The 18,639-nt window shown below is 41.0% G+C and overlaps 1 protein-coding gene across 1 annotated transcript in view; it reads left to right on the forward strand.

The window, feature by feature from the left end:
* Window positions 1-1,790: 1,790 nt before the first annotated feature.
* The window catches only part of LOC307038920 (scavenger receptor cysteine-rich domain-containing protein DMBT1-like), a gene marked incomplete at both ends in the record, with an annotated part of 41,494 nt that continues 24,645 nt past the window's right edge, over window positions 1,791-18,639 (forward strand). The window contains 7 exons of the mRNA XM_079680593.1: window positions 1,791-1,797; window positions 1,883-2,108; window positions 8,672-8,855; window positions 10,718-10,811; window positions 11,367-11,462; window positions 13,344-13,688; window positions 15,201-15,683. Of these exons, the coding sequence (XP_079536719.1) occupies window positions 1,791-1,797; window positions 1,883-2,108; window positions 8,672-8,855; window positions 10,718-10,811; window positions 11,367-11,462; window positions 13,344-13,688; window positions 15,201-15,683 (1,435 nt within the window). The remainder of the gene's footprint in view (window positions 1,798-1,882; window positions 2,109-8,671; window positions 8,856-10,717; window positions 10,812-11,366; window positions 11,463-13,343; window positions 13,689-15,200; window positions 15,684-18,639) is intronic.

The raw sequence follows: 18,639 nt of genomic DNA on the forward strand, positions 1-18,639 counted from the left end.
TCCATGTCTCTTCTACGTCAATATGTGTCCCCTATTCTTCATGTCTCTTCTACATCAATATGTGTCCCCTATTCTTCATGTCTCTTCTACATCAACATGTGTTCCCTCTTCTTCATGTCTCTTCTACATCAACATGTGTCCCCTCTGTGTAAAGACACTCTGAAAGTTTCAGGAACAAAGATTCTCTCTCTTTTTGTCCTGATCTATTTATATAAAAACGTTTCTGAAAATGAGCCGATCAGATTTTGGCCCCTTTGTGATGTCATAGCGTTTTTTTGGGTTGACTAACCATTGGACAATAATCAACCAAGGCTGTAGAAGCACCGGGTACTGGACCCATTTTGTTAGATGAGCTTCAGTGTTCAGGAAACGAGCCATCACTTAAGGACTGTGTTCATTTGGGAATTGGATCCCACAACTGTGCTCACAGCGAAGATGCTGGTGTCATTTGTGAAGGTAATTGTGAATGCATACAGTCAACACATACAGATAGTAATGTTCATATACAACTATAGAAGGCACTTTGAACCCTAGCACCAACCAACACACAATGGAGATTTTTTATAGTAAAAAAAGCCACATTTTAAATTAAATCCCAAGTTTCTAATAATAACCTGTACAACACAGAATGGGAATCCTCTTCCAATGCAATATGCAAATATAAAATGAACGTGTTACTTTATGTTTAAACCAGTTTTTCTTAACCTGTTAAGCCCGAGAGACCCCGGTACCGGGGGCCTCCTGCAACATCTTGCAGGAAACAGTGTCTGAGGGCATGTTCATTTAATAAACTATGAATGTTTTATATCCATGTAACGGGAAGAAACTCATCTAACTGATCATTTAAACATTTTTTTCAAAAAACCCCACAATGCTAACGCTGAGCCTTTGAATTAGCAACGAGCGAAAAATGCTAACAGATGACTGCACCGAAATTCACTTACAAAACCTTATTATTTATCTTTGCTGCACATCTCAACCCATCGTTTCACATCGTGAGGGGACACAGAATCGAGGGGTACCCTTCATTATCACTCAATTATACGAACTCTCGGAGATAATAACAAGAACACACATCAAAACATATGGAGCTAGTTCGCTAGAAACGCTAACATGGCTCACCTCTGTTGTAGTCTGGTCAAAAGTGGTCTTCAATGGCATTAAAACGATAAAAACGATGCTGAAGTTAATCCATAGGTTAATCCAATGTGTCTGTGTCACTTTGAATGATTTCTGATGATCCATGAGAAATAAACCTGCTTTTCGGTTTTGAGATGTCAGAGCTAGAGACAGCTCACCAAAATTGACCAATGCGTTCCAGAGAAACGGTAAAACCCCCGTTTCCACCCAAATCACCTCAGAGGTGGAGTTTGTTTTGCAAAACCTCTCTAAAAAGGTCAAATGTCACTTGTTTTGCATCAATCTTGATACAGGGTACTTATTATATGTTGTACTTTGGATTCCTAAAGCTTTTAGTCTACCTTACCATCATCCAAGGGTAGTTTTCACTGTAAGTACAAAATAATATCTGGACGGACACTATAATTTACAGTTTTTTACTATGTTCAATCTGAATTTTCTTTAAAATAAAAAAACATCTATATTGATTCTGACTTTTCTAAATCCAACTCACAGGTTTATCATTACTTTGAGAAAAAAGATTATTAATTTAATCCCTTTAGAAGGGAAGATATGGTCATTTGTTCTGGGAATGTCATTTTCGAGCCTGAGACCTGAAAAACAGGCTCAGGACTAAACTGGTTAACAAAGTAAAAGAGCACAATGATTAAATGATCAGTAGTCCGATTTTTTTCAATCATTCAACAATTGAAACCTGAGTTGCCGTATGGGTTGACTGACATTTTGATTTCATTTTTACCAGGACCTATAACAACTCCACCTCCACCAAATCCTCCAGTGAGGCTGGTCGGCTCCACCAACTCCTGCTCCGGCAGAGTGGAGATCTTTCACAACGGCACGTGGGGAACAGTGTGTGACGACAATTGGGATCTGAACGATGCTCAGGTGGTTTGTGGACAGCTTGGTTGTGGCCGGGCTGTAGAAGCAAAACAAGGGCGACATTTTGGACCGGGTACTGGACCCATTTTGTTAGATGATCTTCAGTGTTCAGGGAACGAGCCATCACTTAAGGACTGTGTTCATTTGGGAATTGGATCCCACAACTGTGCTCACAGCGAAGATGCTGGTGTCATTTGTGAAGGTAATTGTGCATGCAAGTATTTTCTACATCAACATGTGTCCCCTCTGTGTAAAGAGATTCTGAAAGTTTCAGTAAAATAGATTCTCTCTCTTCTTGTCCTGATCCATTTATATAAGAACCTGTCTGAAAATGAAAATGAGCTGATCGGATTTGGGCCACTTTATGATGTCATAACGATTTTTGGCTTCTGTAAACATTAGCTACACCCCCCCCCCCCCCTTATCACCTGAATCTCCAACTAGAGCACCATTGTGTTCTTTTTAACCAAATCCCTGGGGGGAGGGGCTCCTTATTTTCATCTAAAGTTACAGACAGAGAATCAGCACTTTGGAAACAGGGCTGAAACAGAGGGTATTATGGGTAATGCTGCAATAATCTGTTTGGTATTTGGAGCCAAACACTTCAGAGACATGTTTTGTATATATCTGAGAGCTATAATATATTGATGAAAAACAGTATAATAGGGGACCTTTATACATACTGTATGTGTCTAATCATTATATCCCTCTCACCTCACAGCACTGTAGAAGAAGGACATATCGCTCCGTTGAAAACCAAGATCAGCTCCATCCTGTCACCATTGGACCAATCACGTTTGAGTAAAATATAGTTTGGTAACATGGAAGATATAAACTGAAGTTACATTTCCTTTTTCCTTTTCATTTTGGACCTTAGGGGATAATTGTAAAATGTTAATTGAGTGAGCCGATAGCCACGATTTGATTATGTATTTATCACTGATGTATGATTTAAATCTTATTAATCGAACGTAGAAGTGGTATTACTAATTACATAATCAATAAATGTAACCCCTGATTTTGATGTATTCATGTTTTCATAGAGGATAATCTTAGTACCATGACTAGCTGTCTGTCTTTCTGCTAGTAGTGTGTATCCTGCCAAATCATTTTAAGACTTTTGCAGTTTTACAACAATATAATCTTTTTACTTCCATCACCAGTGTGTATGTGATATAATAAATATATTCTAATGACCTGAGTGTTAAGGTAACTCATCTACGACACACCCTCTGATGACCTGTCACTGCATTATGTAGGCTATGATTAAAGATGGTTCTGTGTGAGCTAATCAAAAACAAGATTGTCATGTCTTACCTGTATTGGTTTCTTTCTGTTATAAAATTTCTCAACATATTTTATCCCGATGTCGGTCATTTCATTTCACGAAAACTGGAAATCTGGTTGTTCAGTCAATAAGTAGTCCACATAATATATAAGATAAGTTAAGATTGAAATGTATTCATCCCTGTGGGGAAATGCAGGGGTTTTAGCAGAAACAGGGTCAGAGTGAAAAAAAAAGGATTCTCACAAGGTAAAACATAAAGATAAAATGGAATACAAATGCAAATAATAAAAAAAAATATAAAAAAATAAAGTGATATAGTAACTGTTGATTTAAATGGACACATACAGTACATATTTGTATTGTAAAATATATTTATATAAGTGTTCAGATGTGAGTGCAGGCTTAAAGTCTTGTAAAAACACTGCAGGCAAAAACATATTTCATATACTCCTGTGTGAAAGAAATGTTTTTAATTATCTCTGAGTTTGTCCTCATTAAATTAAGAACGTAAGAGTGAATACATTTAGTTGACACAAAATAAAATCCTGCACACCGCTGTTGGAAAACACTTCTTCACCCTTTATTATGCAGAGAGAAGCCTTCCCTGAGCTGTAATCACTTTTGTATTTTAATAAATATTAAAACTATTCATCTATAAACTCATCATGGATATACCGTACATTACTTATACTATAGCATAACATTTTTTCCAATTTGGGATCAATAACGTACATCTTATCTTATCTAAAAGGAAGGAACTGAGAAGGCCTGCCCCCTTGTGGACTGAAAGGTGTATTTCATGCTTTGATATGACACTGCTGGGTTTGATGTTTGATGCCCATACTGCTCCCTAGTAGAATATATACCTGAGGAGGTTTTTGTGAACAAATTACAGTTTCCATCGAGAGCAGTGCATAGATGCGGCGGACAGACGGGTCTCAGTTGGTTTGGTGTCCTATATGCATACTTTTAATACTTGTAAATACAACTTTTGGCCCGTAATTTCAATTCCCCATTTCAGCAACCAGAGAGGGGGGGGGGGGGGTATATCCTGTCTCTGATTGTGTTAAGTTATTATGAGAGTGCTCTCATACTTGTTTGATTCTGAAATTGTATATTTATATAAATATGTTTGTGTGTATGTCCGCATCTGTAGCCTGTTATTGTCTCATTATACCACACTGTGAATTAATTAAAAGTAAATATATAACACATCTGTACATCAGACAGAGGGCTGCTGTGCCTCCTGTCATCAGTAATGGACGTCTCTTTAAAATGACCACTCAGAGGAGAGGATTTCTCATTTCTCTAACCGCCTGCTGCTTCCCCTCCTCTCTCCTATAGGTTCCCCTCCTCAGTCCTCCGCTCGCATCTCCTGTGGGCGGGACTAAGTCTCGAGGATAGGAGTCGAGGATAGGAGTCGAGGAGGGGAAATTAGAGAATTGAGAAGCCTTTACAGAGCCGAGCTTGAATGACACACAGAATACCCAGAAGTAGTTGTACTGTAATGTAGCATATTATTTTCGATGGCATTATTGTATGATCACTATGACAGATGAACAGATCGCCACTGGGCTTACAACTAAAGACACAGCCACGCAAAGCATTTTATTTTTATTTCATTTTAATTTTTTTCAGATGGAACCCCGGCTTTTCCCCCCCATTGAAATGAGTTAATCCATGACTGGTAAACATTAGAGACTACTGCAACATGTGGAGTTTCTGTGATTTTACAATTTATATGTATTTATTTGTTATTTTCAAATAACTCCCAAATTTGGGATTATTTGTATGCATAAAATGACAACTGGTCAAAAGATCAGAAAGGATTGAGAGTTTTAGTTTAATTTATAACGGCACAATACCATTGTATTCAATAGTTTAAAAATCAATATCAACCACTCTGTCAGTCAGTCATGTTGCTGTTGGATAACTTTAAACCATTCATGGCGCAAAAAATGAAAGTAGCTTGACTTTGTAGAGTAGGGAGTGGGTCCACTTATTATTATGCAGATAATGTTGTTATGCTACTTGTTGACAATGTCATTCAGACGTACTAAGGTGCAGTCAGTATCTCTTGTTCACAAATTGCATGGTCCACAAAGCATCTTGATTACTGGCTGACCAAATAATACTCCTCCATAAAGCACACCCATGTAATTAGTCTGATGTCTGGGCAGGTACACTTAATTGGCACTGTTGATGAATACATTAATTACTTTAACAAGAGCTTTTTGGAAGACAATACATTTAAGGACGCGACCATTCAAAATTTTCAACAAAATGTTGTTAACTAATTATAGCTGAATGCCGATGACAATATACGCACTATTTTGTTCCATCATATGCAGAGAACAGCAAGTCTCTCCTGAAGTTTGATTACAATATTTTAAATCTTACTGTTATCACAATGGCCCTCTGACAGATAGCGACGTAAAATCAAGTGCTTTCCATATTTACATATTCACTCTGGGTTGGATGGTAAACACAATGTAACAAGTTTAAACTCATCTGATAAATGTTGCCTACTTTAACACGCTTGGATTATGCTGTCCCAAGTCAAAAAGTTGAACTATTTCATAAGATTCAAATGGAAACTTTGCCGTGTCAAAAGTTGGCAAAACACGTATTTAATCTTTTTAGTCTGCCAGATCAAAGGAAATGTTTCTGGTTGATTTCAAGATTGACTTTTTTTCAGTAAGCGTCAAATTTAAAATTGAATGATCTAAAACAAAGTCTGTTACATGTAAAACATCAGCAGTACAAGAAAAGAGCACATAAAGCAGTCTACAGTCAACATATCAACAGCTTTTTATCGCTACGTCCGAAACTCAACCTCAACAAGACCAAACTGCTATTTCTTCCAATGAAGGACTCTCCCATCCAGGACTCTCCCATCCAGGACCTTTCTATCAACATCTGTTGTTTCCTACACTCAAACTCCAAGGAATCTGGGTGTGCTAGATACACTCGTTACGTCATCAGGAGGACGGTTCCTCGACTGACCCAGAAAATAACACAGGTTCTCGTTCAGGTTCGCAAAATGTGGCTGTAAGGTAGTGTGGCTCTGTTTCAATCGAAGGGTCTTGAGTTTCGATTCGAGCTCCTGAAATCAATATGTTGATGATATACTTAACTCCAAGTTTAACCCAAAGGTTGGGCCAGTGGTGTTTAAATCTGCGTGAATGTTTGCTTTGTTCATACATCACTCTGTTTGATTGGGGTGTGAATGGTGACTTGTAAATGTAAAGCTCTTTGAGGGATCATGAAGACTGCATAAAGCGCTATATAAATACAGTTAATTCACCATTACCATTCATCATCTCATGCTTTGACTACTGCAACTCCCTCATGGCAAGTTACCAATGGCTTCTCTTGATAACTGGACTTAAACTTAGACACTGTACAATTCACATTTATATTCAATTTAATATTACAATTCCATTCCTTACACACTTAATGTATATATAATATCCTGCTTTGTATTTTGTTACTGTAAATTTGTATTTCCACATGTATATTTTATTTCTATTTGAGATGCTTACATTTTGGATTGTTTATTTCTAGTCTTTTAATTTCTCTTATGTACAATGCCCAAATTGGGATTGATAGAGTACTTCCTATCTTATCTGATCTTCCCAAATTAGCTTCAAGACACTGGTATTGGCTTAAAGTCCTGTAAAGGGATCCGGCCCTTCTTACATCAACGCTTTGGTTGAACAACAAACTCCAGCAGGTGCACTTCACTCTGCCTCGGCCAATCAGATCACTGCGAGTTGGGCCTTACCTCTCAATTAAAACAAGCCTGTTTGCTGTTATTGCTTCAAAATGGCTGAATTCCACACTTCTTCCATAGCATACTGTAAAACCAGCTGACTTGTCCTTGTCCAATAAATCCCCCGCCCTTGGCTTGCAAATGTACTTTTTTCTATTCTGATTCTGTACCTTCATTGTTTAAAGATAGCAACATACACTCAAAATGATTCTGTAAGTGTGAAAATAAGATAAGATGAAACTCTATTTATCCCCTTGGGGAAATTCAGGTTTTTATAGCAGCAACAGGTCAGAGTTAAAAACAGGATTCACGCAACAATCAACCAGCTCTGACTGGGGGATCCCGAGGCGCTCCCAGGCCAGCGAAGAGATATAATCCCTCCACCTGGTCCTAGGTCTACCCCTCGGTCTCTTCCAGCTGGACGTGCCTGGAACACCTCCCTAGGGAGGCGCCCAGGTGGCATCCTAACTAGGTGCCCGAACCACCTCAACTGGCTCCTTTCAACGCGAAGGAGGAGCGGTTCAACTCCGAATCCCTCCCGGATGACTGAACTTCTCACCTTATCCCTAAGGGAGACGCCAGCCATAGGGTTAGGGTATACCAAATAGGATAAGAAGATAACATAATATTACAAAAAAAGTGTTTAAAGTGATAAAGTAACTGTGTAGCAAGATATCACATTGAAACGTTGAGCATTTGAATGAACATGTTAAACATATTTTTGAATGAATGTGATCAAGCGATCGGATCTCTCCAATACAAACACGTACTTGGATACGTCAGCTGGTAATTAATAATAATAATAATACATGGGACTTTTATAGCGCTTTACATGAAACTCAAAGACGCAGAAAATGGGGGGAGGGGGGGGTCAGTGGTTGAATGCAGTGTTGAACAGGTGGGTTTTGAGTGATGTTTTGAATGCTGTGAGGGAGGAAGAATCTCTGATGGATTGGGGTAGTGAGTTCCAGAGGGTGGGTGCAGCAACGGAGAAGGCTCTGTCGCCCCAAGACTTGAGGTTGGTCCGGGTGGGGGGGGGGGGGGAGGTTGGCAGCGGCAGAGCGGAGGGAGCGAGTGGGAGTGTGTCTGTGGAGGAGGTCAGTCAGGTAGGATGGGGCCAGGTTATGGAGGGCTTTGTATGACATCAGGAGGATCTTGTACTGAATTCTCTGGGGGATGGGGAACCAGTGGAGCTTGATGAGGACGGGTGTAATGTGTTCACGGATTCGGGTGTGGGTGAGTAGACTGGCGGTCGGAGTTCTGGATATATTGAAGTTTGTTGAGGGTTTTTGCAGGTGAACCATAGAGGAGGCTATTGCAATAGTCCAGACGGGAGGTGATGAAGGCGTGGATGAGGGTTTCGGCAGCAGTGGGAGAGAGGGATGGACGTAGACGGGCGATGTTTTTGAGGTGGAAGAAAGCTGTCTCTGTGATCTGTTTGATGTATCTGTTGTAGGAGAGGGTTTGGTCAAATATGATGCCTAGGTTCCGGATGTGAGGGGAGGTTTGAACTGGGAAGCCGTCTATGTTGAGGGTGAAGTTATGGATAGGTGTGGTGAGCTTTTTTTGTCCAATGATTATTATTTCAGATTTATCGCAGTTGAGTTTCAGGAAGTTAAGTTGGAGCCAGGATTTTATTTCAGTGATGCAGTTTGTCAGGATGGAGTGGGTAGCAGTGGAGATGGACTTGGTGGAGATGAGAAGCTGGATGTCATCGGCAAAGCAGTGGAATTGAAGTCCATGACGGCGGATAATGTGACCAAGGGGAAGCAGGTAGAGGATGAAGAGGAGGGGGCCGAGAACTGAACCTTGAGGGACACCTTGGGGGAGAGGAGCGGTGGGGGATTTGCAGTTATGGATGTAGAATGAACTGGTTTCTGTCAGAGAGGTATGAAATGAACCAAGAGAGGGCAGTGCCGGTGATGTTGAAGGTGGTTTCAAGACGGGTGAGGAGGATGGAGTGATTGATGGTGTCGAAGGCAGCGCTGAGGTCAAGGAGGAGGTTACCAGCATCGGAGGAGAGGAAAAGGTCATTTGCAATTTTGAGGAGTGCGGTTACGGGACTGTGGTTTGAGCGGAATCCGGATTGAAAAGTTTCATAGAGGTTATTAGCAGAGAGTTGATGCTTAAGTTGTGACGCTATAGCGCGTTCCAGAACTTTTGACAGAAAGGGTAGGTTCGAGATTGGTCTGAAGTTATTAGGGTTGTCAGGGTTTAGTCCGGGTTTTTTCAGAATAGGGGTGATAGCAGCTATTTTGAGGGACGGTGGGATGGCGCCAGAAGACAGGGAGGAGTTGATTGCTGCAGTGATGAGTGGAGAGAGAGTAGGAAGGCAGGCCTTAACAAAGCTGGAGGGGATGGGGTCCAGGGTGCAGGTGGCAGTTTTCATTCCTGTGAGGAGATCAGAGAGGTCAGTAGGGGAGACAGGGGAGAACTGGGACAGGGGTTGGCAGGATAAGGGGGGGCGGGTGTCTTGAGGGAGAGCTGGTGTGGTAGTGGTTAAGCTGCTGTAAATGTTGTCTATTTTGCTTTGAAAAAATGTGAGAAAAGAGCTGCATTTGTCTGCTGTGAATGACTGAGTGGTGGTCCAGGGGGCTGAGGAGTTTGTTTATTGTGGAGAATGGTAAATGGTAAATGGACTGTACTTATATAGCGCTTTATCCAGTCTTTAAGACCCCTCAAAGCACTTTACATACTACATGTCATTCACCCATTCATACAGAGCAGTGTACCTTACTCTAGGACCTAACATTCACACACATTCACACACTGTTGGCCATGCCATCGGGAGCAACTCAGGGTTAAGTATCTTGCACAAGGATACGTCGACATGTTGACTGCATGGGCTGGGATCGAACCCACAACCTTCTGGTTGAAAGACGACCGCACTCCCTCGCAGCCACAGTCGAGAAGAGTGTTTTTGGGTTTCCGGAGCCAGAGTGGATTAACTGAGAGTAGTAGGTGGTGCGGGCATGGGAGAGGGCATCTTTATATTGCAGTAGGTGGTCTTTGTAGGTTTGAGAATGAATTGTGAGACCTGTTTTATTGCGGAGTCTTTCAAGTTGCCGGGTACGGGTTTTCATCAGACGGAGTTCAGGGGTGAACCAGGGAGCAGAGTGGGTGAAGGAAACTGTTTTGGTTTTTATGGGTGCAAGTTGGTCAAGGCAGGAGGACAGAATGTTTTTGTAGTAGTCAGTGAGATCAGAGGGACTATGGAGGTCCACAAAGGGAGTGGTTGATATTTTTTCAGAGAGGGAGGATGAGAGCGAGGTAGCTGAAACACAGCTTAATTTACGGAAGTTGATTTTGCGTTTTTGCTTTGGTGGTGGGGTGGGAATGTTGATGGTCATGGTGATGGCTAAGTGGTCGGAGAGGAAGAGGTCTGAGCCAGACAGAGGGTGAAGGTTTAGTCCAGTCGAGCAAACAAGGTCCAGAATGTGGCCACATTGGATCACAAAAGACGCACATTAAAACCAGAGCCATGAATCACAATCTAATTCTCATTGCCATTCACACCCAAACCTGTCCCTGCCCAATTTGTAAGGGTTGCATGACGAATTAGTGTTCTAAGAGAATGATCATGATTTCATCATCATTGTTTTACATAACTGATTTGCTTCTGGCTACTATTAAAGGAATCGAGGGACGCAGCAAAGAGCTCACAGCTGCTCTCTTACCTGACACTACCAGTCATCCTCCGAGGACGAAAGCCTGTCTCAACTGGAAAAGGTAAGACTATGATGATGACTAGCATGATAGAGGCAGTGGAGATTAATAGCAGAACAGTACTTATTTGTATAAAGTGTTTACCTTGGATGTTTCATTGTACAACCCAAATGGCAAATGTTATCCTTTCTCCTCTATCTACTTGTCTTTCATCCTTTCTTTATAACTAATGCTGTTGATGTGTTGTGATTTTAAAAAGGCGTCCATTATCAACTGGCCGGGGACAACAGCTGGAAATTAGCAATGTTGGTTAAAGCTGCTGTTTTTTGTGACAGTTGATCAATGGGGAATGTCCATGACACTATAAACAAATAAACTAATCTAAACTAAACTTTGAGGGTTAAAAGTGACTTTTTAAATCATAATCACAGCCACCGCAAAGAAGGAAAGTAAGGATTCTGAAAATCAACCGTTTTTTAAACTCATCTGATTTCTGACCTGAATATTTATGAGTGATAGAAAGATTGGGTTACTGAATTAATTTGCATAAAAGTCAACGATTGAGGAAGCCAGTAGGTTTGATGCACTTTGTTCAAATATCTCTTTTGTCCTTTTCAGAAAGTGTTGGTCTTATCTTCAGGTTGTGGTCCATGATGAGGATGAGGTCCGGTTTGATGCTAGTCCTGCTAATGCAGACATTTTTAGGATGGACAGGTAAAGTATTTTTAATATCTTTCCTTTACGGATCAATTGCTTTACAGTCAAAAGGATCATCTGAGAATTACCCAGTCCTCTCCTTTCTCTCAAGGTTCATGGAACATTTCTAGAGTCTTTTAGCTCCTTGTTTTGGCATTACAACAAATTCCAAGTGGCAAAACAATTGAGTTATAGGTTCATTTATTAAAGCTAAAAACCAAAGCCTTTTTGCTTCAAGCTTTTGGTCTTTATTCAGAATAACCATGCATTTTTTATGTAAAAACTACACAAAACTAAGGTAATAAACCAAAAAACAAAACTCCTTGGCTCAGCAGAGGATGACAAATGAATATCAACAATCAATAAGTTGAGTTTCTTCTCTTTTGTCTTATTTTTGTCAAATGTGTATTATCCTTTTAGCTGTAGTAAATAAATCTCTGATAGCTTTTTTGTTTTTCCAGCTAGTAACTAAGAACGAACCTGTAAATAATGGTGATTGGTTTCTTCTTGCCAATATTGCTTTATACTCATACTCAAAAACACAATGATGTCTGTGCTTTCTAAATCTCATCAGAGTGAATGAACAACAGATTAAAAAAATGCCCATTCTGTTTGCAACTTAGGACTTCCCGACTAAATATTCATTTATTTGAGAATAATAAGAAGTTATCGCTGTATTCTCTAGTCAACGAGGCAGCTGACCAATTCCGGGCTGGATTTCCTTCAAGGCCCCACAGTGCAACCTAATAGATGACATTGAACAATTGGGCTTTTGCTAAGTAATTCCAACCTCAGTAGCAAGATGGGAATTTATAATAATTCAATAGGTTTCCTAACTACAACATGTTCTCAGACCGAAGGGTGTCGCCTTGACCTTTGTCAGGCATTTGGAGGGTAGGGTTGTAATTAATATACTATACTTTAAATACTATACTATATTTTAAATATACTATTAACATTTTAAATTGAATACCCCGTTTCTCTTGGCCCTTTTTGTTTGGTTTTATGTATATATGTCACACTGTGGGACTGTGGGAAACGGTATCTCGAGATTTCTGGATGTATAACACAAGTAGTAATTTTGACAATAAAGCGGACTTTGACTTTTGACTTTGATCCACCCCAGCTTTCTTAAGACTGTAATGCTGAATGAATCCTCTTCCTGTGTCTCTTCCCTGTATACAGTCATTGCTTTCCTGTGTAACGTGGTCAGATCTTATCACATCAGTGGTTCAGGTTATCTGTCCTTCCAGCTGGAAAAAGATTGATTCTGTTAAATGCTATAACTCAGGGGAGTCCAAACTACGGCCCGTGGGCCATTTTGAATCGGCCCTCAGCTAATTTAAAAAGTATAATGGAAAGCGGCCCACAAATTAAACTTGAGCTGGCCTTGTATTGTACTTCTTAAAAGCCTAATTTCAGTCAATTCAAGTTGAAAATATGTTCTAACGAATCTAAGTTGATAAGAAAAAAAAGTTATAACTTATTTATATAACAACCTTGAAATATACCCTTCCGATTTCCTCCTATGATAAGCAATCTAAGGCCTCTGTTTTAAAGAATGAGCTGCTAACAGAATAAATGAAACCCTATGGAAAGCTGTCATGTAGGCTGGTGTATCATCAAGCATCATTTATATACATTTGATGCATTTTTCTAACTTATAACTTCACTTATGAGGCTATAAACCTGACCTCTAGTGAGTGGCCAAGCCCTTCGAATATTTTGGCCCGCAGTGAAAAAAGTTTGGACACCCCTGCTATAACTCTAAATTAAATAACACGACTTTGGTCTAAGCTTGTATATTTGTTCTTTTCTTACCAGAAGGTGATTAAGTGTGGAATTTCCACCACATGTAGCAATGTGGGTTAACGGATATTGTTCTTCCACTTTATCCAGGAACTGCCGCAGCAACTACACCTTCTCCACCAAATCCTCCAGTGAGGCTGGTCGGCTCCACCAAGTCCTGCTCCGGCAGAGTGGAGATCTTTCTCAACAGCATGTGGGGAACAGTGTGTGACGACCTTTGGGATCTGAACGATACTCAGGTGGTTTGTCGACAGCTGGGTTGTGGCCTGGCTTTAAAAGCGGAGAATGGAAGCATTTTTGGACCGGGTACTGGACCCATTTTGTTAGATGATCTTCTGTGCTCAGGGAACGAGCCATCACTTGAGGCCTGTATTAATCGTGGAATAGGAATCCACAACTGTGTTCACAGCAAAGATGCTGGTGTAATTTGTGAAGGTAAATGTGCATGCACACAGTCAACACATACAGATAGTAATGTTCATATACAACTATAGAAGGCACTTTGAACCCCAGCACCAACCGACACACTATGGAGATTTTATATGGTTTTTAAAGGTCACCTATTTAGCAACATCCACATGTTCATGTCTTTCATACATAAACATGTGTCCCCTCTGTGTAAAGAGACTCCTGCTAGAGCACCATTGAGTTCTTTTTAGGGATGCACCGAATGGGTAATTCTTGGCCGAAACCGATACCGAAAATAGGAAACAGTTGGCCGAAAACCGAATGCTGAAAGGCCGAAAATTATTAATAGAAATATATATATATATATATATATATATATATATATATATATATATATGTATACATGTTTTACCAATGTTGTTGAGCTACCTGATTATGGAAAAAGACATGATTATGGCAAAACTTAACTTAAATAATAATCACTATTATGGGTCCATAAAACATTTATTCAGCATTTTCTTTTCTCTGTAGGATAACTACAACAAAATGCATTCAGAACAAAGCCAAGGTGCTTTAAAACTACATAAACATCTAGGCCACTAGGCCTACAACAAAGTAGTGTAAATAAAGACTGTAGCAGCCAGGCCTTCAACAACAACAAATGCACCTTTAAGTTTGGTAAGCTAACGTGTTGTTGTGATGACGTAATCAAAACGCGGCGACAAGCACAGCGCGCCACCATGCTCGCGGCTGGCTCACAGCCAACATGTCTGCCGCTTGGAGATATTTAAAAATATCAGAGAGAGAGGCGCGGATTGCGATTTGTAAAACGTGTTCAGCTGACATTTCTCGAGGGGGTGTAACTGCAAAGACTTTCACCACTTCGGGATTACTCCACCACTTGAAATCAAAACACCCGGACAAATATGCGGAGTATGATCAACGTAACCCTGTTCTCTGACATTCGGTGATACTTTTTAACAATTTTCGGCCGATAATTTTCGGTGGCCGAATATTCGGTGCATCCCTAGTTCTTTTTAACCAAATGTCTCTCAGCGGGGCGGGGGGAGTGGCTCGTTATTTTCATCTAAAGTAACAGACAGAGAATCAGCACTTTGAAACAGGGCTGAAACAGAGGGGATTATGGGATGCTGCAATGATCTGTTTGGTGTTTCAGCCAATCAGAGACAGGTGCTGTATATAACTGAGACCTATAATATATTGATGAAAAACAGTAAAATAGGGGAATATTTTTATGAAAAACAGTAAAATAGGGGACCTTTAAAATCTAATTTAAATTAAAAACACAGGTTTATGATCCTAACTTGTACAATACAAACTGGGAATTCTCATCCATCGCAATATGCAAATACAAAATGAAGGTATTACTTTGATGTTTAAACCTGTTTTTTCTTAACAAAGTAAAAGAGCCAAATCATTTAATGATCAAGTAAAGTTCTAGCGAAGAGATTTGGATTGCACAATTGCAACCTGAGCTGCCATATGTGTTGACAGAAATGTTTTCTTTGACTTCATCAGAACCAATAACAACTAAACCTCCACCAACTACACCTGCTCCAACTACACCTCCACCAACTACACCTCCTCCAACTACACCTCCTCCAACTACACCTCCTCCAACTACACCTCCTCCAACTACACCTCCACCAACTACACCTCCTCCAACTACACCTCCTCCAACTACACCTCCACCAACTACACCTCCTCCAACTACACCTCCACCAACTACACCTCCTCCAACTACACCTCCTCCAACTACTCCTCCTCCAACTACACCTCCACCAACTACACCTCCACCAACTACACCTCCTCCAACTACACCTCCTCCAACTACACCTCCACCAACTACACCTCCTCCAACTACACCTCCTCCAACTACACCTCCACCAACTACACCTCCTCCAACTACACCTCCTCCAACTACACCTCCTCCAACTACACCTCCACCAACTACACCTCCTCCAACTACACCAAATGGCCTTGTGGGTTCATCTGGAGAGGGTGTTACTGTGCTGCATCCAGCCTCCTTGATTGCCTTGATTGCAGTAACTCAGGCCATCTGGGTCTGGTGCCCTGCAGTTATTTAAAGCCTCTGCTCCTCTCTGTCTTCGCTCTGCTTCTCCCTGCAGGCACCCCTGTTTTGTTGAGCATGCTATGAGTTTCTTCAATTGCTTCACTTTGTGCACTTCAACACTCTCACACTCATACATGTCCATACAATCCTCACCCTGCATTTACACTACTGATACCACTGACATCCACACCTCATACTTTACTTGCTTTGCACTTCATTCATTTAATTCATTTGGTTGATTTGAATGTTTTGCTTAAATAAACATATTTTGTTCAATGTGGATATGGTGTGTCTCCTCTTTGTTGTGGCCTTTTGAGCCAGGTCATAACCCCAGCACCAACCGACACACAAAAGAGATTTGTTATGGTTTTTAAAGGTCAGCTATTATGAAAAATCCACTTTTTCATGTCTTTTATACATAAACCTGTGTCCCCTGTTCTTCATGTCTCTTCTACATCAACATGTGTCCCCTCTTCTTCATGTCTCTTCTACATCAACCTGTGTCCCCTCTTCTTCATGTCTCTTCTACATCAACCTGTGTCCCCTCTTCTTCATGTCTCTTCTACATCAACATGTGTCCCCTGTTCTTCATGTCTCTTCTACATCAACCTGTGTCCCCTGTTCTTCATGTCTCTTCTACATCAACATGTGTCCCCTCTTCTTCATGTCTCTTCTACATCAACCTGTGTCCCCTCTTCTTCATGTCTCTTCTACATCAACCTGTGTCCCCTCTTCTTCATGTCTCTTCTACATCAACATGTGTCCCCTGTTCTTCATGTCTCTTCTACATCAACATGTGTCCCCTCTTCTTCATGTCTCTTCTACATCAACATGTGTCCCCTGTTCTTCATGTCTCTTCTACATCAACATGTGTCCCCTGTTCTTCATGTCTCTTCTACATCAACATGTGTCCCCTGTTCTTCATGTCTCTTCTACATCAACATGTGTCCCCTCTTCTTCATGTCTCTTCTACATCAACATGTGTCCCCTCTTCTTCATGTCTCTTCTACATCAACATGTGTCCCCTCTTCTTCATGTCTCTTCTACATCAACATGTGTCCCCTCTTCTTCATTTCTCTTCTACATCAACATGTGTCCCCTCTTCTCCATATCTCTTCTACATCAACATGTGTCCCCTCTTCTTCATGTCTCTTCTACATCAACATGTGTCCCCTCTTCTTCGTGTCTCTTCTACATCAACATGTGTCCCCTCTTCTCCATGTCTCTTCTACATCAACATGCGTCCCCTCTTCTTCATGTCTCTTCTATATCAACATGTGTCCCCTCTTCTCCATGTCTCTTCTACATCAACATGTGTCCCCTCTTCTTCATGTCTCTTCTACATCAACATGTGTCCCCTCTTCTTCATGTCTCTTTTACATCAACATGTGTCCCCTCTTCTTCATGTCTCTTCTACATCAACATGTGTCCCCTGTTCTTCATGTCTCTTCTACATCAACATGTGTCCCCTCTTCTTCATGTCTCTTCTACATCAACATGTGTCCCCTGTTCTTCATGTCTCTTCTACATCAACATGTGTCCCCTGTTCTTCATGTCTCTTCTACATCAACATGTGTCCCCTGTTCTTCATGTCTCTTCTACATCAACATGTGTCCCCTCTTCTTCATGTCTCTTCTACATCAACATGTGTCCCCTATTCTTCATGTCTCTTCTACATCAACCTGTGTCCCCTCTTCTTCATGTCTCCTCTACATCAACATGTGTCCCCTATTCTTCATGTCTCTTCTACATCAACATGTGTCCCCTCTCCTTTATGTCTCTTCTACATCAACATGTGTCCCCTCTTCTCCATGTCTCTTCTACGTCAATATGTGTCCCCTATTCTTCATGTCTCTTCTACATCAATATGTGTCCCCTATTCTTCATGTCTCTTCTACATCAACATGTGTCCCCTCTTCTCCATGTCTCTTCTACATCAACATGTGTCCCCTTTTCTCCATGTCTCTTCAACATCAACATGTGTCCCCTCTTCCTCATGTCTCTTCTACATCAACATGTGTCCCCTCTTCTCCATGTCTCTTCTACATCAACATGTGTCCCCTCTTCTTCATGTCTCTTCTACATCAACATGTGTCCCCTCTTCTCCATGTCTCTTCAACATCAACATGTGTCCCCTCTTCTTCATGTCTCTTCTACATCAACATGTGTCCCCTCTTCTTCATGTCTCTTCTACATCAACATGTATCCCCTCTTCTCCATGTCTCTTCAACATCAACATGTGTCCCCTCTTCTCCATGTCTCTTCAACATCAACATGTGTCCCCTCTTCTCCATGTCTCTTCTACATCAACATGTGTCCCCTCTTCTTCATGTCTCTTCTACATCAACATGTGTCCCCTCTTCTTCATGTCTCTTTTACATCAACATGTGTCCCCTCTTCTCCATGTCTCTTCTACATCAACATGTGTCCCCTCTTCTTCATGTCTCTTCTACATCAACATGTGTCCCCTCTTCTTCATGTCTCTTCTACATCAACATGTGTCCCCTCTTCTTCATGTCTCTTCTACATCAACATGTGTCCCCTCTTCTCCATGTCTCTTCTACATCAACATGCGTCCCCTCTTCTTCATGTCTCTTCTATATCAACATGTGTCCCCTCTTCTCCATGTCTCTTCTACATCAACATGTGTCCCCTCTTCTTCATGTCTCTTCTACATCAACATGTGTCCCCTCTTCTTCATGTCTCTTCTACATCAACCTGTGTCCCCTCTTCTCCATGTCTCTTCTACATCAACATGCGTCCCCTCTTCTTCATGTCTCTTCTATATCAACATGTGTCCCCTCTTCTCCATGTCTCTTCTACATCAACATGTGTCCCCTCTTCTTCATGTCTCTTCTACATCAACATGTGTCCCCTCTTCTT

This window comes from Notothenia rossii (genome assembly GCF_949606895.1).
Source record: "Notothenia rossii genome assembly, chromosome: 5".
Lineage (NCBI taxonomy): Eukaryota > Metazoa > Chordata > Actinopteri > Perciformes > Nototheniidae > Notothenia > Notothenia rossii.